The sequence below is a fragment of the Rhipicephalus sanguineus genome, chromosome 2 (genome assembly GCF_013339695.2).
Source record: "Rhipicephalus sanguineus isolate Rsan-2018 chromosome 2, BIME_Rsan_1.4, whole genome shotgun sequence".
Lineage (NCBI taxonomy): Eukaryota > Metazoa > Arthropoda > Arachnida > Ixodida > Ixodidae > Rhipicephalus > Rhipicephalus sanguineus.
Window position 1 is genome coordinate 224,793,652 of NC_051177.1, and position 27,472 is coordinate 224,821,123.

Consider the following 27,472-nt stretch of genomic DNA (forward strand, 5'->3'; position numbering starts at 1 on the left):
CCCTCCTCCCATCCCCTTCTTGGTGCACTGGAAGTTTTGCCCTCTAGGTATTAGTTTCTTCAGTGGTGCTCCTGAACGGCTTGTGATTGAGCTTGCTCTTACTACCTGCTTTACCCAAGTACCAATTCTGGTGTTGGATTTGTCTTGCTCCGTAGCAATTTTGAATAGAAAAAGAGGCTTCAAACATTACGCAAACAAACAGAGCGTTAAATGATTACCATGGATATTCTGCACACAGACCTCCCCTATACAATTCACTAAAGAGTCCCAAATCATATGCCTGATTAAACTGTAAGAAAGCATGTAGTTTCTTGATGTTATTTTTTTTAAACAGTACAATAACTTTGCAAAAACCAGAGTGTCATCAGTGGTGCTTGATATACAGTGCATGAAGCCAGTGAATATAAACTGCAATGATGCCACCAGAAGCATTAGCAAAAGTAAATTCACCCTGATATAAACCTCATTCTGCATTAGGACTGTCCAGGCATTATTAACAAAGTATATTCAATAATTTCATTACTTCTAATTGTCCCATTTGCATAATCCTATCTCATCCATACCATGCTGTGAATCCAATAATTATTGACCTACGAGGGGTATTATTAAAGTGGCCAGCTCATTTAAGATACCTGCTAGCCCCAGTGCTAACCTCATTAAATTGGAGGCTTTAATAAGTACTGCGTTGTGTTAATTCCTTCAAGAAATTTTTAGCATCCCCTTGATAGCTATTTTTTGAAGATTTGATGATGCATCTCCCTATCTGATAACAGGCACTTGCCTAATTACCACCCCTTATTTCCAAGAAGCAGCCCCCGTAAGATGCTTCAACGCATGCTATAATCGCAGGTCACCATAAGTTTCCTGATACCACCTTGCTGTTAGTTCTGGCACAGCATAGTTTTCATAAATCATTTTCTTGCAAAGCTCAACTTGCTTCCTTGACCAACTGCACCCATAATTTTTGACCATGCTTCAATATCTATTTTTCTTGATTACTCGAAAGAACGCAATAATGTGAACCATAAGCTACTACTTTTCAGAGAAAATTAATGAAATATAGATGATCATCTCCTATACCTAGCCTGAGTATATACTTCCTTAATAATCATTTTCATTTTGGAGCATATATATGTGAAGGCACGAAATCTGAAGTACCACTGGGGTCTGTCATAGGCATTTCGCACTTCTTTAAGGGTGCGATGCAACAATTTTGAATTAATCCTGCAATAAGTTAGCAGAATTACTGCCTTGCGAATTGCTTGCCACATTTTTAAAAAAAGTAAATTGATATGGGCTCGTTACAGAGGCTGGAGTTGGTGGTGATGCTGGCCACCGCATCAGCACTAATTAATGAGACAGAGGACGGCGCGTGTACAATTAAGGCACACACACGCGCGCGCGTACTATGTATGCTTCACTGCAATACATTCCGTGCACTTCACCGCATGACACAACTGTGTTGCGGCAATGTTGACATTTAGAAAGAAGTTTAGGTGTTGTGAATGTAAGCTAGACAATGCTCCTTGCAATAAAATATCTATTTTATTTCCCTTTTCATTTGTACACAACTAGCTAAACAGACACTGCTTAGAAAAACGATTGTCATCATCGGCGACAGCATCGTTAAACAGCCACTCGGTCAATAACGTCGGGCGAACGCCTGTTCATATACCGTCGCTGCCAACTTGCGCATTCCATATCGGTCGCGCGCAGTTACGCAAGACAAATTCGCCCAAATGACAGTCCAACTGATAGCGATCGATCCTCGATCACGCAACACACGCACTTACCACACACCCACGCAAAATCGCATAACACATGGCTTTTATTTCATGTTCGCACAGCTCATTATCAATCGGCCAACACTTCGGGATATTGACGTTACCAACAAGTAACGTTGGGCGTTACCTAATATAAGCACCGCGGAGAAGGTCCCTCCGCTCATAAAAGCGTCTACTGAACACGACGACATCGCAGGAAGTAACAAAGGCACAACGACTTGCATATGAATCACCTTCTACTCTTACACAACGCGACCACGTCGACCACGTCCCCACGGGCAGAGGCGGTTCTCGCTAACGCACACAGCTCACGGTCATAACCAACATCCACCACGGAGAACAAGCCACCATAGAGTTTTCACAAGTTAGTGAGAAACTCTACGGTAACCACACTACCTAAGCCACCTAAAAAAATTTCCAGCCGAGCTACTTTGCCGCCACCTACTTATACGCTTCAAGCCAAGTCAAGCCAGTTTTAAGCGGCTATATGGGTGCGCCGAACGCTTTTGCCACATTTTGTCTCGTGCGCCCTGGGCGTACGAGACACTGCCCTGCTACGCGCGCGCGGGCATCTCGGAGCCGACAGCAGCGCCGCCGCATCTGGATGAATTCTCGCTCCCTCTCCGGCGCGCCGATGCTGACACCTCTCCTTCTAGCCACCATATCCCCATTCTCGAGTACCGGTAGCACCGGTAGTACAGCATGAGCCGCTCACATGTTTTGAAGCAAGCACAGAAAACGCCAGTGGCTAAGATATGTTATAAGGTCTAAGTCTGGGTCAGTTAATTGGTACATTACGCTGAGGCAAAAACCAATCAAGACGCCGGACAAGGGATAGAAGTGACACACACAACGACTGGATATGTTAAGATAAGCTAAGATATGTTGCAGCGATGCATTTGAGGTTTTCGACACTGTTAAATGTAGATAAACGTGCATACTGGGCGCCCGAGCACACCTTGCGAGCCGCGAGGGTGGATCTCGCTCGATTAGATTGATTGTGTGATTAGAGGAAGAATGAGACGCCTAATTTCTGCAGCCCTATAGGGAGCACGGCGCAGCGTCTTGGGGTAGGGGGAGATGGGAGAAAAGTGGATAGGAGTGTTAAGAATGTCGTTGTGGCTCGGACGTAGTGGCAGTCATCAAACCGGCAGCAAGGGCAGGGGTGGAAGGACCCACGCTCAGCGGTAGGCCGCTATACCCGTCTCCTCCAGGAACTCCGCCAGGCTCCGGAGCGCTGGTAGATGAGGGCGGGACGGGTAGAGGAAATGCTCCAGTGTGGAGGCAGGTAGGCCCTGTCTCCTGTAGGCCGTGGTGACCCTCGAGCGTTCCTGTGCCAAACCAGGGCAGGCACAGAGCAGGTGCTCGAGGGTCTCAGGGTCCCCGCAACGGTTGCAGGCCGGGGAGGTGCAGCGACCCTTGGCGTAGCGGCGGGATGCGGTCCAGATACAGCCGGTCCGTAGTCGCAGCAGGGCGGCCCGTTCCCTCCTGGTGAGGCCCGTCTCCGGAAGAAGCTTTGGTCCTCGCCCGTTGGCCACCCTCGTGTCCGGGTGGACTGTGACGAGGAGCTTCTTGAGACGAGCCTGCGAAAAGTCCCTGGCCGCCACGGCCTGAGAGATGGGGATGCCAGGCTGGTGTGCTGCCTTGGCAAGGGTGTCCGCCTCCTCATTTCCAGCAATTAGAGTGCCTAGAGTGCCTCGATGTCCTCCTCGCCCCGATGTCCTCCTCGCCCGCCGCTCCGTAGGGAGTGGGGACAACCGCGTCGTCTGCTACGGCGTCCGCCATTTTCACGCCGGCTCCGATCTAGGGGCGCATTGACGGCGCGCGTGTGAGCCGTTTTCAGGCGGTACGGAGGCTTTGCGTAATCTATAATACTGCGGAAATGTAATAATGTGTTATAATGGTTTATTAAATATTTTTTTATAGTTTACAGTCTAACAGCACTATGAAATTCGCCGCTTCACGCGATGATATGCTTAACGCCTTGCGAACACTTGTTGGAATGATAGGTTATTTACTTTAAAACGAAGTCGTTTGACACCGGTTTATCTTGCTCTGCGGGTGTAAAATAACGCGTTGCTCTGGCTTTAGTGTAGAGCAGTGGGTGATTGAAGGTCGAATCACCATATTACTTGGCATTTCCGCTCTTCAGGAAGATCTGCGCGGCGAAGCAGTGCAGGTTGAAAACAGTCATTATGCCGCGATGATGACAAAGTTACTTGAAGAAATGTCGACAGTAAAGGTAACCAATTAATAAATGACCAATGAATACGTGATTGTTGTCAGTATATTCTGATCCAATTGCATATTTTTGTTATGTAGTGTCATTATTGTCACACGTATTTGGCAGAACTCCTGGGGCAAACGATAAGCTAGCAAGATGACAATTTAATAAACTTCAACACGTAAAATAGCAATATCCCTCTGCAGCTCTACTTGACAAGTGGAAAAAAAGAACACACTATACATATCACAAAGAGAAACGAAAACGTCTCAGTTGTGCCTAATACACCAACACACGATTTCAAAGTTCACTGCAGGCTCACGCCTGCATGTCTTGCTTGCATGCCTGTTAGCGCCCTTCGCCGCGACTTGACGCAGGTGCACGCGCAGCCTCATGCTGCAGCCTCACGTAGTTTGAAATTAGCGGCTTTTCCACAGAATTCTTCGTGTTGCTGACAGCATCCTGCCAACTTCGGCCGCGGAACCTTGTTTAGGTATGCAGTCACAACCTTCAGGGGTGATTTCATCGAAAATACACTCTCGGTACAACCGGTAGCACATTACTGTAACTAGAGAAGACAGCGCGCAGCATGCCGTCCCAGTCTCTTGGCGTACGAAAAGAAACAGCTTCTGTATAGTCTTCCACGTCACGTCCAAGTTTGCGTGCGCTGAGGACGAATTAGGAGTCCAAACACTATTTCTAAAACTGGTACAGACACGCGCAGAACTTTACAATGGGATTTGTTTTCTGAATGATTTACACTCACAGCTAAGAGATAGCGTAACTTGTAAATTACTTCGTACCGCGCTGTTTCTCCTCAAGAAACATTCTCCCGAACACGATGTATAAGGGAAAATCTTTCAATTACCACCCTCGTGCTGCAAAAATATTGCACAACAAACAAATATTTTGAGGGAATTGCGTAATGCTCACAATGCACACGGATGAGGTGTTTGTAGGCTGCCAATTGTCGCGCTTGATCTTAGCCACCCAGACCGTTCTCCTTTTTTGGGTCCCTCGGAAAGTTGAACAGTCGCCAACCATTGCTCGAGTGGTTTGAGCACAGTGGTTTGAGCACAGCCGGTGGCGTAGGCAGAATTTTTTTTTTTTTTTTGGGGGGGGGGGGGGGTTAGGGACACCTCCTTGATTTGGCAGTGCGTCTGGGCAGATAAGTGGGGTCGAGTGTCATTTTGTGCTCTGTATCCCATGGGGAAAAAATGTGGGGGGAAGGGGACACGGGCCCGGTGTGCCCCCCCCCCCCCCTGGCTACGCCACTGCACAAAGCAGCCAGGCATTTCGTGTGAAAGCGCTCAAAGAACGCCGTAGTTACACCCACATCAAATTCCTGCCGACTACCACCGTTGAAGCCACGTCTCGACACGCACGCTCGGCGTGAAAATGGCGGACAGTGCTGCGAAAACTGGTTTTGGCAACACGAACTCAGTCAAAGGATGTCTCCACTCTCTACGGAGGGGCGGGCGAGGAGGACATTGAGGAACTCTAAGAGTGCCTCGATGCGCGCGCCCCCGCTTAGAGTGGTGTCAGCTTTTGAAAGGGCATGTGCCGCCTCCGCGGCCTTGGTATGGCGGCAGTGTGGCCGCCATTTTGAATCCCCCGCCCGGTCACATGTGCGTGGCACGCGTACTGTTTTTAGGTCGGTGCTCGTTTCCCTCCAGTTTTATGCGCTCGCTACTGTCACCGTTGCCGGGTGTTGCGTGCCGCAGTGCACCAATCATTCCAGAAACGCTGGGTACTGTATCGTTTTAGAAGATACGAGGTTTCTTTGAACAGTAGAAATCAAACGTGACAAGCGGCATCCGAAGAACACATTATGCACTTGCAGCGTAAGTTTCCGGCCGGTATTTCGAATGCACATGCAAGGATAACTTCTGGCGGTGTTAACCTTGCGTAATAAATGGACGCACTGATATCAGCTACATGCTTAAAATGCTTTGGTTCACGTGTGCATGAATCCTGCATATTTCTTCACAAAAATTCTTTACTGCACTTGCTTGGTCCAGTATCTGCCTTTGATTTTTGCTTTCTGTAATTTTGTGATTTGAAATGTATCATGGCCTCCCAGAGAACACAATAACAACCTCAGGACATCCTCAGTATGCCACCTTGAGGACATTATGATATCCTCAGGACGTCCTGTTAAGGTACTAGAATGGCACTAATCCAGTCCTGTTGTCCGTACTCATAACAACCTCAGGACGTCCTCAAAACAACACTTCAGGACTTTTTTAGTATGTTTTCAGAACAACCATTGTGCAGCCGGTTCGGTACCGTAGGCTGTGATATTTTATATTACTACATATGATTTATTCTTTTCAAGGTATTTACATACATTAAAGGAAAAACACCTCTTTGAGGTCTTGTGTATGTATACTCAATAAACGGAGAGGTGACAATAAGTGCTTGACTATGACAAAAAATACAAACAAAGCTTGTTGATTGAAATTCATTTATTTAAACAGTAATTAGTCCCGACTGGTTATGAGGACCGCTTTCTCAGGCATCCCAGAGGCAGTGTCTGAAAAAAAAAAGCAATATTAAGGCATTGAACACAAATATGCAAAGATGTTTTACTGTACCGGACTACTCCTGCAAAAAAAAAAATCACAGCATATCCACGGAGTGAATAATGATGAGTGGGCGAAGCTGCGGAGGTTCATCGGTAAACCGTGAATCTTCCGTGAATTCTGCCCGGTACATCATCACCGACGTGAGATCGGGCGCGTTTATACTAAAGGTTCGATGAGTTATGACGACTTGCAGCGCACTTTAATTTTACATGTACGCTGTGAATTTTCATTGTTTAGAAAACCATTGCTTAGAAAACATCTGGCGTCTTTCGTTAAGCAGCTGGCGTCTTTTCGTTTTGCTTTAGAAACATCTGGCGTTCTTTCGTTTTGCTTTTACAAAACATCTGGCGTCTTTTGTTGGTTTATTTCGTCAATCAAGGGCGTTTTGAACAAAATTTTTATTGTTTAATCACGCACAGGAGAAATCTCACCAGGCACTACCTTGGAGGTAAAGAATGGCTGCTAATGGGAATGAGAGACAGAAGAAGTCGGGCTTTTAGCTAACGCTGCGAATTTTTTATTGTTCAACAACGCACAGGAAAAATCTCCCACCGGCACCACCTTGCAGGTCAAAGCGTAAGACTGGTTACATACTACGCTACGAGGGACGAACGGGTGCCGCTATAAGGAGCTTCGCCCCTAAAAAGACAGTTACGTTAAATAAAGGCAGTTACGATTTTAATGAGAGGATTAATACATGCAAAAGGAACCAGATGCTGTCCCGTGTGGAACAATGCTACATTTCATGACAGTCTCATGTGATGTCACCGCAGCATGCGACGACTGCGACTCAATGGCCCATGCTTGTAAACTTCCTCGAAAGTCTGGCACAATGTCCTCGTCACCACGTGTATCATGCACAGTGCGCTCATTAGTGTTAGAGGCTCCGCTCTGACAGCCCACCAGTGCACTCGACACGGGCATCGAGTTCACTTGCCCGAGGTCGGGCCATGTGTCAGACGCAGACCTCGATTCCCCGTTATTCACGTTGGGACTCTCCGAAGCATAATTCACCGCGATTTGTTCGACTGGTGCCGATACATTCATTGGAGCACCAGTCAGAGCGTTGAGTAACGTGAAGCACCCATCAACACGGCGATTGACCTCCCGTCGACGTCTACGATTTGCACTTTCAGACATCTTACTTTTGTTAACTGTACACTAAACTGTACTGTATACACACAAACAACAAAGATGCGGTTTGCATTGCACTAACCTTCATTGCAAGATCCCATCTTGACAGTCACTTGACTTGGAATGGCTTGGCTGGATTGGCTACTTGACTATCCAGAACGGCAACGCATGGTCAATGGTTGCCAGCGGCTAGTTTGATTACGCGCTTCAGCGGCGGATATTCACTAATATATGGCTGCCACGTTTAGGAACACACTATTTTAAATGAACATTTCGCAATATCAGCTTCGATACCCAAGATTATTAATTACTTGTTTCAGAAAGCGAAACGCGTAATTTGAAGCTTTTCAACCAAAAGAGAAGCAACGAGGCGAAAATATGCAATGTCTGTGTGAAACAAACGTGCTGAGAAAATTTTCACATATGATATGCATCTACTTAGTGTGAAAAGGACGCGAGGAATCATATGTAAGCGCTCAGTGCATGCATTGCATTTGTCATCCCCAAAAGGTCCCTGGAAGAACCTTTTCAGGACAACTTGCTAGCGCGCTCTCGATATTGCTTTTGTCATCCCCAAAAGGTATCTGGAAGAACCTTTTCAGGACAACTTGTTGTCGTCAGAAAGCACTCGCAAAGACGTTTCCGGGCCAAACCAGCTCGTGTCGCACTCAATACGTACCAAGGACATCGAGAAATGTGCGAGGACGATTGTACCATTTGAGGACGACCTCGGGACGTCGAGTGTTGTCTGGGCTATATTATGCGTGTTTGTCTGCAGATAAGATCCTTCTTTTTTCCTAATAATAATTATTCGTGAGAATTTACGTCCCAAGAACCCCGATATGATTATGAGAAGCGCCGTATTAGTGGAAGGCTCCCGAAATTTGGCCATCTGTTGTTATTCAATGTACACCTAAATCTATGTGCGCGGGCCTCTGTCATTTCACCTCCATCGAAATGGGGCCGCTGCGGCCGGGATTCCATCCCGCAACCTTCGGGTCACCAGTCAAGCACCATAACTAAAACCACGGCGGGTTCTTGTTTTTTATATTCCTTTCCGTGTTTCAAGTACGCCTTCAGTGCTGGTCTGATGCCCATGTATATGTGCAGTTAAATGTTTTTTATCCTTCCCTGTTTGTGTTTCAAGGTTACATTTTCGTCCTGTCCTAAATATTTACGCAGTTCCTGCTTTGTAATCATTTACGATCACTGTGAATCGACTAGTTGCAGTTGTGTTTTATTGTGGAATTTCCGTTTTATTTGTGTAATTGCTTCTGTCAGTGCAGCATTATTGCGCACAAATAAATGGCCTGTACACTGGGTATTAACGCGCGCGCGCACACGCACACACACACATTCCGTATTTTATTTCTTTGAGCAAGCATAATTTATTTATTAATAATGTAAGCCCTGAAGGCTCATACATGAATGCGCATACAAACAGTTCTCGCGAAGCGTCTATACAAAGAAGACGCATAAACACAAGAAGACGGGAAAGCATTGTGTACAGTAGACACGCTATGTCAGTAAAAAAAATACAAGAAACAAAGTCAAGTTGTACAATGAGCGGGTCATGGAAAACCAGTTAATGAAATAAAAACTCACAGGCTCCCTTATGCGTTCGCTTAAGACGGCTCGAAAGCGAAAGCCATCTTCTTCTCAGTTTTTCTGGGCACGAAGCGCGGTTTTGCATTGCCTCCAAGATCGGAGACACCTCACCTGGTTTTGCACTGCCTCCGTGATCTGCCCACTTTTGACCAAGCTACGATGTCATGTGATAACGGCATCATATGACGTCACGCCAAAATTTGTGAAGCCATGATGACGTCATATGGTGACGTCATCACGTGACGATTTTTTTGCATCCCTCGTCCCCAACGTCGTGGTACGCTGACGCCGTATACGCGGGACGCCGACGGTCAAATTTCGCGTTTGATGAGGTATTTAAGGCTTTCGCTTTAAAAAATACGTCCGCCACGGTGGTATAGTGGTGACGGAGCTCGGCTGCTGACCCGAAAGTCACGGGTTCGATCCCGGCCGCGGCGGTCGCATTTAGGTGGAGGCAAAATGCTACAGGCCCGTGTACTGTGCGATGTCAGTGCAGGTTAAACAACACCAGATGGTCAAAATTCATGGAGCCCTCCACTACGGCGTGCCTCATAATCATATCATGGTTCTGGCTGCAAACTAACACTTATCCTAATCCACTGCTATATACACCAGCATTTGTAAGGTCTGCCAGACAGACACAGCTACGCTTAAGCATATGCTCTGGGAATGCGAGGCTAAAGCCAAACGTATTAATCCCGATGCTCTCTCGGCGAGGTGGGAAGCCGCTCTGCGCAGCTCCAAGCTCGCCGACCAACTCTGGGCAGTCCAGCAGGCCCGTGAAGCGGCGGAGAGGCAAGGCCTTGACGTCCCGACATGGGAGACCTGAGCCCGGGCCGTTAATCTGCCGGACAAACAATAAAGTTCTTCCATCCATCTGGCAAGTAAAATTCCAGATAATAATATTAATAAAAGAGAGAAATAAACGACGCCGTGCATCTGCCGCACAAAGTGTAAAACAGTATTGGAAACACAATATTATGTGCATGCAATTGGGCATGCGAGAAAACCTGCAGATACAAAAAGAAGGAAAACCGGACTGATACTGCGCGCATGCAAAGTTTTACGGCATACTACTCAACAACGTATTCATCGTTTTGATAAGGACTCAAGGTGCAACTCGAGTGCCGATACAGTAGCGGCTACAGATTGTGAGTAAGAAATATCAGCAATAATAATGATAAAGAAGCTTTCGTTTCATTTTAGCAGGATATTCGCAGCATACTGCCCCTCGGCCCTTTATTTTGTGTACAATATGTATGATGCCATTTATAATGAACGAGTAAATTGTTTGCAAACTTAGCAAAATGAGCCACCTTAATCGCGCTTAGGTAGCTTCGCAACACTAAATTGTGTGTGTTCAGATACATATACTGCTGCTGCTGACATGTATACAAATACTTCAAACGATTATTTGTGTATTTAAAATGCAGAGCTTACGAGAAAATTAAGTAAGGCTTTAGACTTTGTCGTTTGCAGCGTAAGGAAGAGGATTCGGTTTCAACATAAGAGAGTCTACGTCTACCTCTAGCGCATAACCCATGCACAGGCCGCCAGCTTACATGAATTACGTGCTCCCTTAATAAACATTTAGGCAACAACAGCAATAAAAGCTGCCCAAGCTTCAAAAAAGAAAAGAAATAGGAAAGCTCACTAGCGTGCACTTATTTCCGGACGTATCCGCGCACCGCAAGCGCTTTGTGTAGCGCGTTTCGCATGCTGCCGAGATGCGGCGGGATTCTCAATGGCGGCCGTCGTAGCAGACGACGCGCCTGTCCTCGCCCTCAGCGAATCTCGATGGAACGCTCCCGCCACCTGTCGGCCAAACTGAAAATGGAGACACAAGCGAAGCGCCGCATCGGCGGAGAGTTTGTAAACTGAACCTAGTCTAGTAACGTTGGTATTGGCGGTATCCTGCCAAGCACGCAATCGAGGCGCGTCCGATAAAGGGCGACTCCGTAACTCCCCGCGCACAACACATGGCTATGCTTGCTCTCACTAAGAATCTCTGTAGTCGTCCTCTCGCCCATCAGAGTTGTTATTGCATCCCACGCCTGAGAAATGGGGGACACGTGTTCTGGGAGCGAAGCACGACAATGAAGAGATCGCGTGATGATAATTTTCTACTTGCCACACACGGCCAACCTTGAGCATTACAGCTCTGCTGTAAGAGTACGTTACTCCCAAACATTCTGCAGCAGTAAAAGTGCTTGCTATTCTCGATTGCTCTTGCTGGGTGTAAATAATAGCTCCTTTTGACCCTTCGAAATAAATAATAAAAACCAGGTGCAAATAGAATATTTTTTAATATGAAGAGTACAACTACCGACTTCTTGCCAAAAAGATAATATACAGGAAATATGTGCATTGTACACCACTACTGCTTGACAGTACAACATATGCAGTTATTTAATGTTGTCATGAAGGATGGACGGCTGGTTGGTATGTTTGGGAAGCAGCAACAAACACCAGTGCGCGTGTCATTCTTCCTCTCTGACAACAAAAACTCGCTCACTAGACACACTGGCGCCAATGTGTTAATCTTGTCAATTTCTCAATTTGGAGGAGCACTGACAACTTATCGGCATGATGTTTATTGCAGGTGCTTCAACTTGGGAAAACCCAGAATAATTCTCAATTTCCTTGCTTTTAGACATGCTTCTGTGCAAAGGCTCCCCATTTGTTTGATATACTAGTTGTACATGATCTTGAGAACAGCAGTGCACAAAATTTAAGAAACACGCCACTGGGTTCTTACATTTTTGTGCTGCTCTTCTCAAGATCCACATTTGTTTGGGTGGTTTTGTTCAGCTATAATTTCAGCACTCTGTCGCAGTAACATGCTCGGCCTCATACATAATGACATGCTCTGACCACGAGACTTGAACACGGGCTTATTTGCAAAAGAGCACTTGGGGGGAGGGGGGCAATGTGACCAACTGAAACTAATTTGTGTACTTCTGCATCAAATTTTGGAAAATTTAGCACAGGTGTGTAATTCAAATAGCAAAACTGCCTTGCGAATCAAAAGCAACTATTTGAATCAAGTATTCAAAATTTCGAATATTTGCACACCCCTAGTGATCACCCTAAACAGGTGGCAACATCTTTTTTCTGTAAGATCAAAATAGCCAGAAAGACACTAGTAGCCTTGTTTGATCCTGAATGCCCAGGATCTATCACAAGATAAATGAGAGGTCATAGCATACTATGCATACTATCACCTCTACGGCTATTCGCGCTAGAAGAACAAAAACACCAAATCAGGCACTGACACAAGTGCCACAAAATATGGAACTGTGCTGTTGTGCAGAGCACGACAACAGAATGCACTAGTGTGCCTCCCCTCCTCTGCTCGGGCAAGGCGAGCATTCAATAAGGTGCCCCTCAGATGACACGAGCAGCGGTGCTGCTCCACTTGGGCAGCCGCTCTCCCATGTGCGTTCACAAAGGTGGCAGTCAAATTGTCAATTAGGACGAGTTAGTTACGCATTACCCAATACTCAAAAAACGCAGATGCAAAAGGAGCATGTAGGAGACATGCACCAAATGTCCTGCATAATCTTTTGTGCAGTAGTATTCAGTAGTGTAACAGTCATTTGACCACCGGCACCATTTGCATGGTTGGCACACATTAGTGTTGTCTAAGGGAGGGCTAATTTCATCTAGCATTGATGGCAAATGCCACCTAAATAACAGCGAACATCAGTGCAGCGGTTTATGCATGTACAAATAATTCGCCAGGTTTCTTTAGTAACACGTAACATAGGCACGTTTTATTTATTCCACGGGGCGCAACGTGATGAAACGCGAGAGCAGGAAGGCCACGAGGCAGGTGGTGAGGACGAAACAAGCCGCAAATATGTAGAAGGTCTCCTCGTCGAAGAGGTCCCGGAACGCAGGCACCTGGCTGTATGCACGCAGGAACAGCTCTGCCTGGGGCGTCAACTGGTCACTGGCTGCCTTGGCCATGATGGCCAGCAGTTCCAAGCTGGCCCACGGTCTGCAGCACTTCCAGGCAGCTCAAGTGGCCACACTGGACCACTGCTCGGCGACCATCCACTGCATTCAATTCAGGCATCCTTCACTATTAACACTAGCTTTTTGGGACAGACAAAGAACATAAGAAAAGCAAGGCTAAGTGCTGGTGAACATGTTGCCCAGTTGTTGGGTTTCTTAATGCAATGTTTAATGAAAACCAGCAGATAAGGAAGCGTTCCTTGGCTTCATTATCAGCTGGTTTTCATTAAGCTTGTATCAGACAAAGAAACGAGCCCTTAAAATTCTCTCTTCTTTCGTTGACGCCATGTTTGCAATTTCATGGCTGTGCGAATAAATTCCACTGCTGTGATATTTCAATACAAACATCCACAGCTGTTACTGGCGCTCATCCGGCCAGCCTCCTTTTGCCTTCTGTCATGGCTTAATAATGCTGTCGTGGGCTCTGTTAGCCACAAATCCATGTTTTCTGTTGCATGGCATCTAAGAAAACAAGTGCTGCTGCAGTCATGATTTGAGCACTCCTTGCCCCTGGTAACAAGTTTCACCTTCAGCTGCTGCTGCTGCTGGGTAAGCACCTTTTGATTACAATTGACGGAAAAGCCAAGATGCCGTTTTCGGGGTATGCTTGAGTGGAGGGACAAGCCCAGCCAAGCATCGCTGTCACTGCAAATGACTGCGAATAGAAGCAACAAGCAGGAAACCACTGAGACATTCTTAGCTGATGAAATGATGTAAAAGACAAAACAGGAACGAGCAGCAGCAGATGAGCTGATTGATTGATGGTTTTTCATGGTGCAAGAGTGCCAGGCACATGGAGAGCTGGCAATGAAACGTGGCATGGCTGTAGAAGGGTTCGCCCTGGGAAGGGCATAAATGCACATAATATGCAATGAAAGTACAAGAATGGCAAATCGTGTGCCATGCAGCCAAAAGTACAGTGATCAGCCAAGGATATAAAGCTTCGCAACTATGCTTCACAGACATGCTCTCAAGTACAAGGCATGTGCTCCTCAATGCTGGAGAGCTGGCAATGAAGCGTGCCATGCAGCCAAAAGTAGTGATCAGCCAAGGATATAAAGCTTCGCAACTATGCTTCACAGACATGCTCTCAAGTACAAGGCATGTGCTCCTCAATGCTGGAGAGCTGGCAATGAAGCGTGCCATGCAGCCAAAAGTACAGTGATCAGCCAAGGATATAAAGCTTCGCAACTATGCTTCACACACATGCTCTCAAGTACAAGGCATGTGCTCCTCAATGCTGGAGAGCTGGCAATGAAGCGTGCCATGCAGCCAAAAGTACAGTGATCAGCCAAGGATATAAAGCTTCGCAACTATGCTTCACACACATGCTCTCAAGTACAAGGCATGTGCTCCTCAATACTACCGCTGAAAGGCTTCAGGTCCTTCGAGTGAATTTACACATGTAGAGCTGTTCCCCACATGCAGTGCAGAAACATGCTCCAAAAAAGGCAATGACTGATGTGTTGTTATAGACCTCGAGAGCTGGTATGGTGGTGCTGCTGCTCTCGCCCTCTGCTGGGCCAGCGGCGCACTATTAAGATTGTCGCCTACGGGTCCGTCTGCATGTTTCAAGGCGACGGCGACGGTTGCGGAGGCCGCTGTTCTCAATGAACGGCAACCGTAGTCTTTCTTTTTTTGCCTGCATATATAAATACGCTGTGCTAACTACAGCAGTTTAAAGCTGTAGCCGAAAAACCAGTATGCAGCGACTCGTGTTAACGTAAGCATTCAGCAAACCGTCGTCCCCTTTTCGCCTCAAGCCATTCGAGAAAGACAGACCCCCCCCCCCCCCTCAGTCCTTTTACCTGAAAACCGAATTGCGAGCCCTACTTTAAAAAAAAAAAAGGGGGGGCCGGGGAGCTGAGAAAACACAGCTGCTTGAGCCGGAAACAAGTTCTGTTCCGTCCCTTGGACATGGACACCACACCACGCGGGGAACAGTAGACCCCCCCCCCCCCCACACACACACTCACACACAGGCGCACGTGCACAGACACTTTTACAGACAGTGAGACTACAAGCGCCCATCAGTTCGTCACTGGTTGTCATCTGCTAGGAAAGCGCATTGCCAGCCGTGGCCGCCAGCCCGCGCCGTGAGGACAAGAAGCGACGATCGTGTGTTATTCTGCGGTTTCCGTAGGATTGAAATTGCAATAACATGCATTTCAAAAGGAGTTTTTCGTCGCTTGGTACGAAGTGCACCCGAGTGGTAGTGTGTGGCCTGAAAAAGGAATAGATGTGCGTGATGGTATCTTCCGACATTACTGGGAAATGCACAGTGCAACTGAAAACCGTGGAATATGACGTACTAGTGGAGTTGAGCTTTTGATTTTTCAATGCTCTATGTGTGCTGAGCCATATCGAACTCATTTCGTTCCCAACGAAGAGGACACTGCAAATACATGTCTGATTCCACAACGGCTACCCCTGCTCGCCGTTCTGGCTGGCAAGAAATCACGCGTGTGAGCAGAAGACGCAGACACACACATTTCCCCTCTAGGTGGCCTTTGTCAGCCTGCTATCTTCCTATTTATTTGTGACCTTGTTTGTGTATACATCTAAAATTAATAATAAAAGGTGACAAAAAAAAGGGCAAGAGAGTGAGGACACTTATGGACGGAATTCGAGGCATTGCTTACGCACCGCACAGCTGCGGTAGAGTTGTCTTACATTTTCGTCCGACTTCTGTGGTAACCGGCAGAATTTTAAAGCTAGTTGCTTCCGCACGGTGTTCCTACAGCTGTTGTGCTAGTCATGCACGCAGAAGTACGAAAAAGTACCGGACTTTTGCGACGCTTTTACGTCTTTTCGGTGAGGAGTCATGCGTTTCTACCATGACTGCGCGCATGGGAGCAACAAACAACAATCCCAACTTTTCCACCACGGGCGTCTGGTGGCGCTGCCTGTTCGGTTCAAAGCTGCAGCGCACTAGGCCTATAAGCGCATTAAAGATATTCCCGTTCGCCCCAGCCGTCGTGGGGTCGCTGGCTGGCACTTGCCTGCCTAGGGTAAAGGTTGGGTCTTCAGCGTACATGTTCTGGGAACAGGACAATCGACAGGATCAGACTGGCTCTTGCTGAAGGGGACGGCGTGGCCAACAAGAACGCGAGAAAGAGAGAGAGTGGCCGGCGCGGGGGAACTCGGTGGCCAAAGAGAGACAAGAGACAACCGAACAACGAAACATGAAAGATCCTCAGCTCCTTAACCGCAGTTGTAAATAATGTAAATAAACTTCTTGTATCGCTTAGAAACCTCAGCGTAATCGAGTTATTGATAGTGAACCTTTTTATAACTAAGCAGGACCAAGCAACACTGCTGGGTGCAGTGTTGCAACCAAGGAGGTTTAAATAAAACTTGGTCGCAACTACTGGGGCTCTCTTGACAATTCCTGAAATTCCTGCCAGTGCCTTGCTACAAGCATTGCAGATTTACCATTACTCAAACAGGTATGGGTGTCCTGCACGTGGTGGTCAATTCTCAACCTACAACAATTACCTCAGCCAAACAATGAAGCAACGTGTGAGACAGGGCTAATTGGTAATCCATCTTCAAGAAAAAGTGCAACAGTGGACAAACAAGGACACTTCCGAGTTTTATTATTAGAAGTAGACATACCGCATTTTCTCGCATATAACCCACCCCTCTATAAAATAACTCTGTGAAAAGAGAATGTGCATATAACCCGCACCCCCCCTTTTTAAGCACATTTTTCCATTTTTTGGTGTGGGTTATAAATACGGTGTGTGTATATATATATATATATATATATATATATATATATATATATATATATATATATATATATATATATATATATATATATATATATATACATGTGCGTGCGTGCGTGTGTGTACGTAGATTATGAAGAGTCTGTCTTCGGTTGCCGTAAAACAAATAGGAAAAAGCAGTGCTGGGCAGTATCGAAGATACATGTATCTTCGATACTATCTTAGATACTTCTTGGGTATCTTGTATCTGTTCGCGATACGTCTCGCAAAACAAGTATCAGTATCTGTATTTCCGATACAATGAAGAATGTATCGTGTATCTTAAGATACAAGATACTGCGATCGTACCACCACCGTGCGAAGCAATAAACGTTGGCTGACCTCGAGCTTCTCAAGCTTCCACTAAGTCACCGGAATAAAACTAAAGGCAGTGACATTATTTTATCTTTCCGCAAGACTTTTCCATCGAGGATAGGCGATAAGCTCCGAGCGTCACTATACATTGGTTGAGCAGAGTTACGAGGTGGCGCTCGCGTCGTCTCGACAGACAAGCGCGCGAACGTCTGCGCCCAGCCGAATTTTTGTTTAATCGTTTCTTTAGTTTTGTCAGTGCCATGACACTCAGCACTTAGCCACTCTCCTGTGCCGCGTACTACAATGCGTGCGGCGTCTTTCGCACGCGTGCTGATGCCGCTATAAAGTCATTATTGAAGTTCCTCTCGTGTGGTGCTTCGTTACGAAGTCTGAAGAATGCAATAATGGCGGGTTGCTTTGCCTCTCGTGGCTTTCACACTTCGGCGATTTGAAGGATCTCGTGAATGTAAGTTTGCATTACATGCAGTGAGATTGACTTATATGCAAATAAGATTATAACAGCTATGGCACCAACGGTACCGATGCTGAATTTAACAGAACAAGCATTCACCTAACAGCTAGACACTATCTTGGCGTACGTCTGTTTTTCTTTTATTCAAATAGTTTTCAAAATCATAATTTGATTGTTAGCAGAAGGTATTTCTTAGCTGTCCTTCTTTTCCATCCCGTACATTAGCTATGTCTCTATATTGTTTTTTTTTTTCTGCCGGTCTGCTTACTGCAATATGCCTTTAACGTGCTGCCAATGTAAGCTCTCTGCTTTATTCCTAGTTTTAACTGTCTGTGTCATTTCTGCTTCTGTTCTTCTTCAAGTGGAGTATAAGTTTATACACTTATGTTCCACTTGAATTTACTGTTATGTAAAGGTGATGTTGAGAACAAATATATAATAATCCGGGCGCTCCTGGAGTGTACAGTAACGATAATTCTGCTTACTGCTAAGTAAATTAGCAAATTTGAGTTTGCATTATAATAACGTAAATTATTAGGCGCCATATTAAATACGTTGGCAAAGATATTCGAGAAACACTGTTATACCATATACTCCGTTTTTCTCATGAGCGTCCCGAAGAGTCATTTTACGCCATTTTCCATAGGCACTGAATTTAATTGTCGTAGCTATTAGTGGTTACCCGCTGCGGTGGTCCAGTGCACGCTTATGGCGCTTGACTGCTGGCCCGAAGGTCGCGGTAGCCGGATTTCGATGGAGGGAAAATGTTTGAGGCCCGTGTGATTGCATGTAGGTTTTAGAACGCCAGGTGGTCAAAATTTCCGGACCCCTCCATACAGCGTCTTTCATAATCATATCGTGGTTTTTCGACGTAAAACGCAACAATTATTATTAGCTCTTGGGGGTGCCTCCTGTATCGTGTTTCTATACTTATTCGCTGTGTTTGATACGGAACCGCTTTTCTATTTTACTTTTCTATTTTACTTAGATATATTTGTTTTCGTTGTTTAGGCTTCCTTGAATCCTTTTACTGTTGCTAATCACCAGGTAATCGGATCTATAAGTGTCAGTAACGTGAATAGCGGCGGTGTCCTGCAGCGCTTTGCGCAACTGTACAAGTCGTCTGAAACGTTTCTGGGCTGCACATGTTCTTGGTGACGTACACCTGTCCGGTGATCCGTTATTGCGAAAACCGTAATATGTTTACCGGCAAGGTAGAACTCCACAGCGGTATTTGCACCATCGTGTGGAGGCTTCTTATTGAAGTTCATATGGTTACTTGGCAACCCACTTGCTGGTCAGCAAGCAGAGCAGCGACTAGCTCCCATCAGTTACAAAAGCTACAAGCAAGAACCGCTATCAGCGAAATGTAAAAAGACCTGTCGTATTAAGCAGCTAAAACAGCACCAATAAGTTGTTTCGGAATGAAACAGATATACCTTGAACAAGAAGTACAAATCTTTTGAGATACTAACAGAGTTTTCATTCAAATGAAACACAATTGGTGGCAGTTAATAAATTTTCAAGCGAACGTCTATGTGCAGAGGCATTTAATGCTGCGTTATACAGATATATATTAACAAATTTGAGAATGTATCGAAGTATCTTAAGGTACAATTGGAATGTATCGTATCGGATACAATCAGTGTTGCAGTATCTTGTATCTGTATCTCAAATACTTCTTGCCTGAGTATCTTGCATCGTATAGCGATACAATTTCAAAGTATCTTTGCCCAGCCCTGGGAAAAAGGTCATCATCATCATCATCAGCCTGTCTACGCCCACTGCAGGGCAAAGGCCTCTCCCATGTTCCGCCAAAAAAGGTATACACTTCTAAAAAACTGTTTCTTTGTCGACCTTTCGATCGGAGCCCTATCTCCATCGAAACGTCGACAAATAAACAGCATTTTTGAACTGTATACCTTTTTCCTATATATATATATATATATATATATATATATATATATATATATATATATATATATATATATATATAATTGCACTCCATCACGTGTGCACGACCAATCTGTCACATCACAAGCTTGTCAGCATAGTTAAAAACACGAGTTAACTAAACTCGTGACACTCTCATGAAAAAAACAACAAAAACCAAAAAGAAACTACAAGAGAAACCACTAAGCCTAGAGCACATGCCAGAGTTCATGCAGCACTTGGGTATTGGGTGTCTCAGCTTGCGGCTGCATCTGCGCAGAGCTGATAGACGAAGCGATCAAGGCAACGGTGAGTTAAGGCAAATTTATATGCGTATAAACAGAGCATTACATATTCGGCACTGGGGCCGACGAATTATTGGGCTCGCACTGAGGTGCGACGACGACCCGGGATTTCTTCGTTGGCTGTCCCCGTCTCCCCGCGCAGCTTGGTTCTTTTATAGCCCTGGGATCCCTTGCATCAGCCAGTACTCCGAAGCCTCCAATCAGGAACCGCCATTGGTCACTGCCTTGAATCGGATCCGTGGATGAGAGGGCTTGCCGCACATTGCGTGAGGAATTGCCGTTGGTTACGTCAGGCGTTGGCACCCGTTGCATCAGGCACCTCGCTGGTGTTGACGCTGGTTGCATCAGAAAGTCTATCGATGTTGACGCCACTTGCGTCAGACGTTCTACCAGCTTGAATACTTTGCCGAAGCAAGGAAGTTTGGGTTGGGAGCCCTGGCATAACAGCACTCAAGATAGGCAACTGAAGTCTTACTGACAGAATTCTTTGCGAAGACAGATGATAACCTTTGTTTGGACCTCAGCCAGCTGAAGCAATTCACAGAGAAGGGCGAGAAAGCTCTCCCTGCCATACTGTACCTTCAAACTGCAGCTTAAAATTCAGGTACCTCAAGAGAGGTTTTGTTTGCACACTACAAAAGTGTTTGCCTTTTGTGTGGTGCCTCCTTCACTGGACACTGGTTTGAGCAGTGCAACTGAAAACGAGGAACAAAGGGAGGAGAGACAAGGACTCTTTCTACTGCTGTTCAGAGGTCGTGGTACGGATTGCCTGGGTATATGACATGAAAACTACGCACGTCTTGTAAAAACGCAAACAATGACTAATATTTAAAAAGTGGTTCGAGGATGCAGTCGTATTTGCTGTCAGTGGGGTAATGGAAAGTGTTTTCTTCTAATAGTGTCTAATTATTTGCATTAGATCAGAACGTGGAGCATGGCAAGTTGTTCACCACATTCCTCACACATGGGTGAATCACCACCAGACAGAAGGTATGCATGTGTGCTGTATGTGTCCTGTTCTTAGCCTGTTAAGTGTTACTTCTGTGTGGCGTGACTTCAATACTGGTGTCCAATTTGCAAGATGCGGCTTGATAACATGTTTATTTTATGTTCGCCTACCCCATAAGGTTTTAGGTCTAGAAAAGGGACAGCTATGAATGTATCGGCAGCATTTTTGTGGACAGATGTAGCTAGCTGGTCCGCCAACATGTTTCCTTGGATCTTGCGGTGCCCTGGCACCCAGCACACTGCAACATGCTGTTTGAGTGTGTAGACCGTGCATAAGAGTGAGTAGAGCGAGACACAGACAGGATTTCTGTGTTTTTTTTCAAGAGTTTTCAGAGCTTTTACCACGCTCCGGGAATCTGTGTATATAATTGCACTTTGTAATTTTAATTCTTTAATATGTTTAACAGCCACAAGTATCGCAAAAGCCTCTGCAGTGAAGATGCTTGTATTCGAGTGCAGATCGCTGGCATCTAAAAAAATATGGACCAACCGCTTTGAAGGACCCACCAGAGGGAGGGGGATTGGCTGCTAGGGGTCTTGGAGTGCAGCGGCACTTCGCTTTGGCTCCGTATCGTGACAGCGAGGATTGCCAGTTGCTGGTATCTCAAGTGCCTTCAACAACACGAGCGCCTTCATAGAGGTGAGCGCTCTCTACTAACCCCTCTTGAGGTTTCAGCGAGCCCCAGGAGGGCCACCAGGCCCAAAAACCAGGCCCCGTCGCACCACCGCTGTACTAGGCCTTGCGACGCATCGCACGGCAGCCTCCCCACCTCAGGCCAGCATGGAGGTTGTTCAAGTGCAAGGCACGGACATGGACCCAAGCCTGACCCTCCGGACTGGACCACAGTCCTGAGAGCCCAGGAAAAACTCTGGGAAACACGAAACGGGACCCACGGTACGAATGCCGATCCTTCTGTGCGAGAGACGCCGAGTGAGTCGCGGGAGACTCTGCAGAGTGCCACAACTCCCGGGCTACACAGCTCTTTGACGGTGCTGCACGTTCTCCATACAACTGCCCAAAAGATCAAGCAACTACCGCCCCTTCCACCCGACGGATATAAAGTGGTATTCCGCTCCAAGGGAGGCCTTGACTTTACGATGCTCCAGCCACGCTACCGCCTCACCACTCTCATGCAGGCCGCTGCGCTGACCGACCCATCCACGCTGACCCTTCAGATTCACCCCGTCAATAACGCTTGCACAGTGTCTGCGGTGAATCAAGAGGACACGCTCAAGCTTGTGCAGCTACAGTACATCACCTACGACCAGCATGAGTATGCCGTGACAGCATACATCGCTGGCTCATCGCTGGCCCGATGGCTCAGTCAGGGGTGTTATTACAAACACCTACTGGAAAGGATCACCACAAGAACTACTCGCAGACTTGACCTCTCGCAAACCCACGAAACTATACTGGACGCTCGCCGAATCTGACTCAGCGCGATTAATTCTCATTACCTTTGGACAAACCACCGTCCCCCGAAAAACTTTATGGTGGAGGACTGCATCTGTGCACGCCCTACACACCACGGGTCGAGACGTGCAGTAACTGCCGGACCATAGGCCACCGCACGGATGTATGTATACAACCTAGGATGCACAAGTGCCCCAGATGTGGCCAATTACACCCGTAGGAGGCAAATCCAACATGTACTACAGTCGGCATCATCTGCGAAGGCCCGCATCTGTCGGGGACCCGGGAGTGCAAGCACCGGCACTTACCTAAAGCAACCAGGCCCACGTCACCAAGTGAACCGCGATCCCAGGAACGGGTAGACAACTCACTACGCAGTGCAAGCACCAAACGTTCTGAGCCACCTGCCGGCGAACGAAAAGGGCAGTCGATGAGTTCCGACCAACCTACATGGGCTGACAAGCTGAAGACGCCCAATGGGACCAGACCACCAGCAACCAACACCCTGCCCGCCCCGGACCCCCGTGACCAGGAGCTCCGGGCCCTGCGTGTGGAGGTAAGCCGTCTCACAACCCTTCTAGGAAAAAAACCTTCTCCCCCCTCACCTCTGTCGCACCAATTGTCCCCAGAACAAATCACCCCACCCACTGCGCAGTCACCCAACAGCCCTGCCACACACTCCTCACCCCCGCATAAAAAGAAACGTAGTTTGGACTCAGTTGACGATTATCAGGCTGATCTAAGAAACTTGGAAGCCAAATTTGATGTCAAATTGGTAGCTTTGGAGGCGTGCCTCGAAGCTAAATTTTCAACAATGGTCGAGCAGCAGTCTGCTCGTTTTCAGCAACAGATGGATGCACTATTCACACGCCTAACCCAAACTCTAGAAAGTAGGTTTACGCAATTTGAGATTCGCCTTCAGAGACTCGAAACAACTACCAGCTCATCACATGAGGGGTCTTCTACCTCCATCTCACACACATCTCCTTCTATCTCACTTCCACTACAGCCACAACAACCAATCCTCGCTCCACCCACGCTCCAATATGGCGGGTAGCGCTAATTCTACCCACCTAACACTAATCCAGTGGAACTGCCGCGGCTTTCGGGGCAAGCGCGCGCCGCTGCAGCTCTTAATACCTACCCTCCCTGCCGTACCTAAACTTCTTTTGTTACAGGACACGCAACACCAAGCCAAACTTCCCAGTTACTATGCAGTACACTCGGACGCCACCGACACTCCCCGAGTGTCCACACTTATTCATCGCACCCTTACCTACCAACAACACACAATCACCTCCTCCACTCCGTGCGTCCTCATAGAAATCATCCCCACGAAACTTAACACATCTCCGATGTTTATTGCCAGTATCTACCACACCCCACGCCAGGCCATGGCCACTCTCGATGCGCTACTGCAGAGAATTCACCGCATCGCTGGCCGAAACCCCCTACTCATAGGCGACGATTTTAACTCTCAGCATACAGACTGGGGTTATCGGTACACCACAGCACGGGGTCGCAGGCTTTGGACTACCATCCAAGACTTGCACCTCACTACACATAACTTTCACACACCAACCTGAATCGGCAATAGCGTAACCATGGACACTAGCCCAGACCTCACACTCAGCCATTCTCTCAAAGATATTTCATGGTCTCGTACACAACACACACTTGGAAGCGACCATTACATTATCGCCATACAAATACCTCACACACCACACAGACCTTGACTCTTCACCCACAATCTTATTCACTGGGATGCTATCCGATCTGCTCGTCGGGAACTCCCCAATACCCCGATACAAGACATTGATGATTGGGTCTCATCTCTCCTCAATGACATAACCGCTCACACACAACACATTACCACACCACCCGACACCCCTACATTGGACACTCGCTTAGCCCATCTCTGGGAGGCGCACCCTAGTATACTGGAGAGATGAAAACGACAGAAACATAATGTTAAAACGCCGACTGGCCACGCTACAGACACAAATAAGTGCGCACGCCGAGGAGTTGTGCTGTTCCAACTGGGGTCAGGTGTGCAACAGCATAGCTGGCAACCTCTCTACCAAGTATGCATGGCACCTCCTACGGCACCTTATCAACCCCACACACTCACACACAACGTCACATCACATCACGCTTTCCCCCGACTCCCTTCTGGACCAACTTTGCACAACACACACAGCACCCGGCACCTCCTCCCCTCTCCCACCCTACACGGGAGCCCCGAATATCGGACAATGATATATCGGAGCAAGAGGTCCGTATGGCCCTCCAGAACATCCGCACAAGCTCTGCACCGGGAAAAGACAGGATAACTAACTCTATGCTCCGTAATCTGCATGATCAATCGATTGCGCAGATTACAGATTACTTCAATAAATGCTGGAAGGAAGGCACCTTGCCACAATCCTGGCACCATGCCAAGATTGTATTCATTCCTAAACGTAACAAACCCCTTACCAAACCTCCGCCCCATTTCATTCCCATCTTGTCTCGGGAAGCTTCTCGAGCATGTTGCTTTAAACAGACTCAACACATGCACGACCACAACCTATACCCGCACAGCATGGTGGGCTTCCGCCCATGTCTCTCCGCCCAAGATGCCATGCTTCAACTGATGCACGACATTCTTGATCCTCTCATCCCCGCTCATATTAAAGCTGTCTTGGCCCTGGACTTAACCAAGGCCTTTGATCGAGTAGAACACCGAGTGATCACGGCGGCTCTCTCCCTCCTCAATGTGGGCGTTCGTATGTACGCCTACATACAAGCCTTCCTATCGGGACGCATGGCTGAGGTTCATATGGGCCCCCATGCGTCCCCTCCATACACCCTCAGTGGAATAGGCACTCCACAACGTTCGGTCCTTTCCTCTTTTCTCTTCAATGCCACACTCATTACCTTAGCCCGCACTCTTTACAATATCCCTCACCTTCACCACACCCTCTATGCAGACGACATTGTGGACCACCCACAGTAGTGATGGCGACATAGAGGAAACCTTACAAACCGCCGCAAATATCACACAACAACACGCACAAATCATTGGTCTCTCCTGTTCCCCAGAAAAATCTGAGCTGTTTCTCATATGCCCTTCACCACGTACTCTTCCCACTGCCCCGATCACCGTTACTCTGGGCGGGCGCGCCCTATCCCAGAGGTCGACACAATCCGGATCTTGGGCCTTCACATCCAGAACAACGGCTGTAACACTTTCACCATCTGGAAACTCAAGCGGGTGACGGAAGCACTCTTGCACCTCGTCCGCAGAGTTTCTGGCAAACACTGTGGCATGAGGGAACATGATTTGTGTCGTCTCATTCATGCCTTCATACTGAGCCGCTTCCTTTACACAATCCCGTATCTCCAACTTCGACAAGAAGAAACAGCCACCCTGGATGCCATGCTTCGTAAAGCCTACAAGGTGGCCCTACACCTCCCCCCTAACACACAGACCACTAAACTTCTTCAGCTTGGGCTCCATAACACCACACATGAACTCACTGAGGCCCACAGACGAGCGCAACACACTCATCTAGCTCAGTCTTTCACCGGACGCTACATACTCGACACCCTCAATATTCACATACCAGCAGCCGACCCCACACTTCTACAAATCCCCTGACCAATACACACACAGCTCATAGTAAAACCTCTCCCAAGAAACAACCACGTTACCTACCATTCAGCCCGCCGCAAGGCACGTGCAAAAGCTCTCCACAAATACTACGGTTCTGAAGAGGACGCTGTATGGGTGGATGCAGCTTGCACGGGCAATGACGCGGCAGTTGCAGTCGTTGATCACACACTCCAACCCATCGCAACTCCCCACCTTCCTCCTGCAACCACACCGGAATCCTCGGAAGAAGCGGCGATTGCGCTTGCCCTCACACAGACTGACGCCCGGTACGTTCTTTCTGACTCAAAAACCGCAATCCTAAATTTCGCGTGAGGACGAGTCCACGAGACCGCTTTCCGAATTCTCAGCTCGCCCACCAAAAACCCAGCCCGCCATGTGGAGCTGATCTGGATGCCTGCGCACTCTGGTAATTCCGCAACAAAGCCGCCAATGACCACGCCCGAGGTCTCATCAACCGGGCGGCGGTGGAATCGGAGTCTGGCTCTTCCAGGGAGTGTATGCATTCGTTCAACGAGATTATCCAGCCATATCGCGCCGTACGCCAGCCATACCCCCCACCCCACCAATCCATGAAAAATTTTCACCAAATATTATGGCGCCGCCTTCAGACCCGCACCCTTCCCTCCCCTATTTCCTTTCCCGCATTTACCCGGGAGCGTGCGCCTCATCCTGTGCTCAGTGCACTCACCCCCACGCTACCCTTACCCACATTCTCATGGAATGCCCGGCGGACCCTCCCATGCGAAGCCCAGAGCCACTGACTACATGGGAGGAATGGGAGACCTTGCTGCGCTCGACGGACCCAGCCAAGCAGATCGCCACTGACCGGGCCCCCACGTCATGGAACTGCATGAACTCATGAATGCATAGTGCAGTGGGGTCGTGCAGGGACCCTGGGATGTACGTGCCCAAATCCCTTGGTCAAATAAAGTTTTACCTCCTTCTCCAGAGGGAGACTTCGAAACATTGGTACAGAATTCAGGACAAGTGTATCTGTGCTGCATCTAGGGGAAGTATGTACAGATATGTGCAATAGGCACATGTTTCGTAACATCCACGAAAGGTGCATCACAATCTATAAGCTGCCACTGCCACGGTGGGAGCCGCCAAACAGTGCTCAAAAAGTGCCACACCCATTTCCTCAGCTAGGCCCCTCACGCTAAGTGAGTAGGGCTGTCTTACCAAAGGACGGTTGTGAAAGAGGGCAGAACTGGACAAATCATTGACAGTAGAGTGC

At 47.5% G+C, this 27,472-nt stretch overlaps 1 protein-coding gene across 1 annotated transcript in view; it reads right to left on the reverse strand.

Annotated features, from left to right (window-relative positions):
* Positions 1 to 13,109: 13,109 nt before the first annotated feature.
* Positions 13,110 to 27,472, reverse strand: part of LOC119384128 (39S ribosomal protein L53, mitochondrial) — a 65,166-nt gene continuing 50,803 nt past the window's right edge. Inside the window, exon 3 of the mRNA XM_037652425.2 lies at positions 13,110 to 13,400. Coding sequence (XP_037508353.1) covers positions 13,291 to 13,400 — 110 coding nt within the window. The 3' untranslated portion in view covers positions 13,110 to 13,290. The remainder of the gene's footprint in view (positions 13,401 to 27,472) is intronic.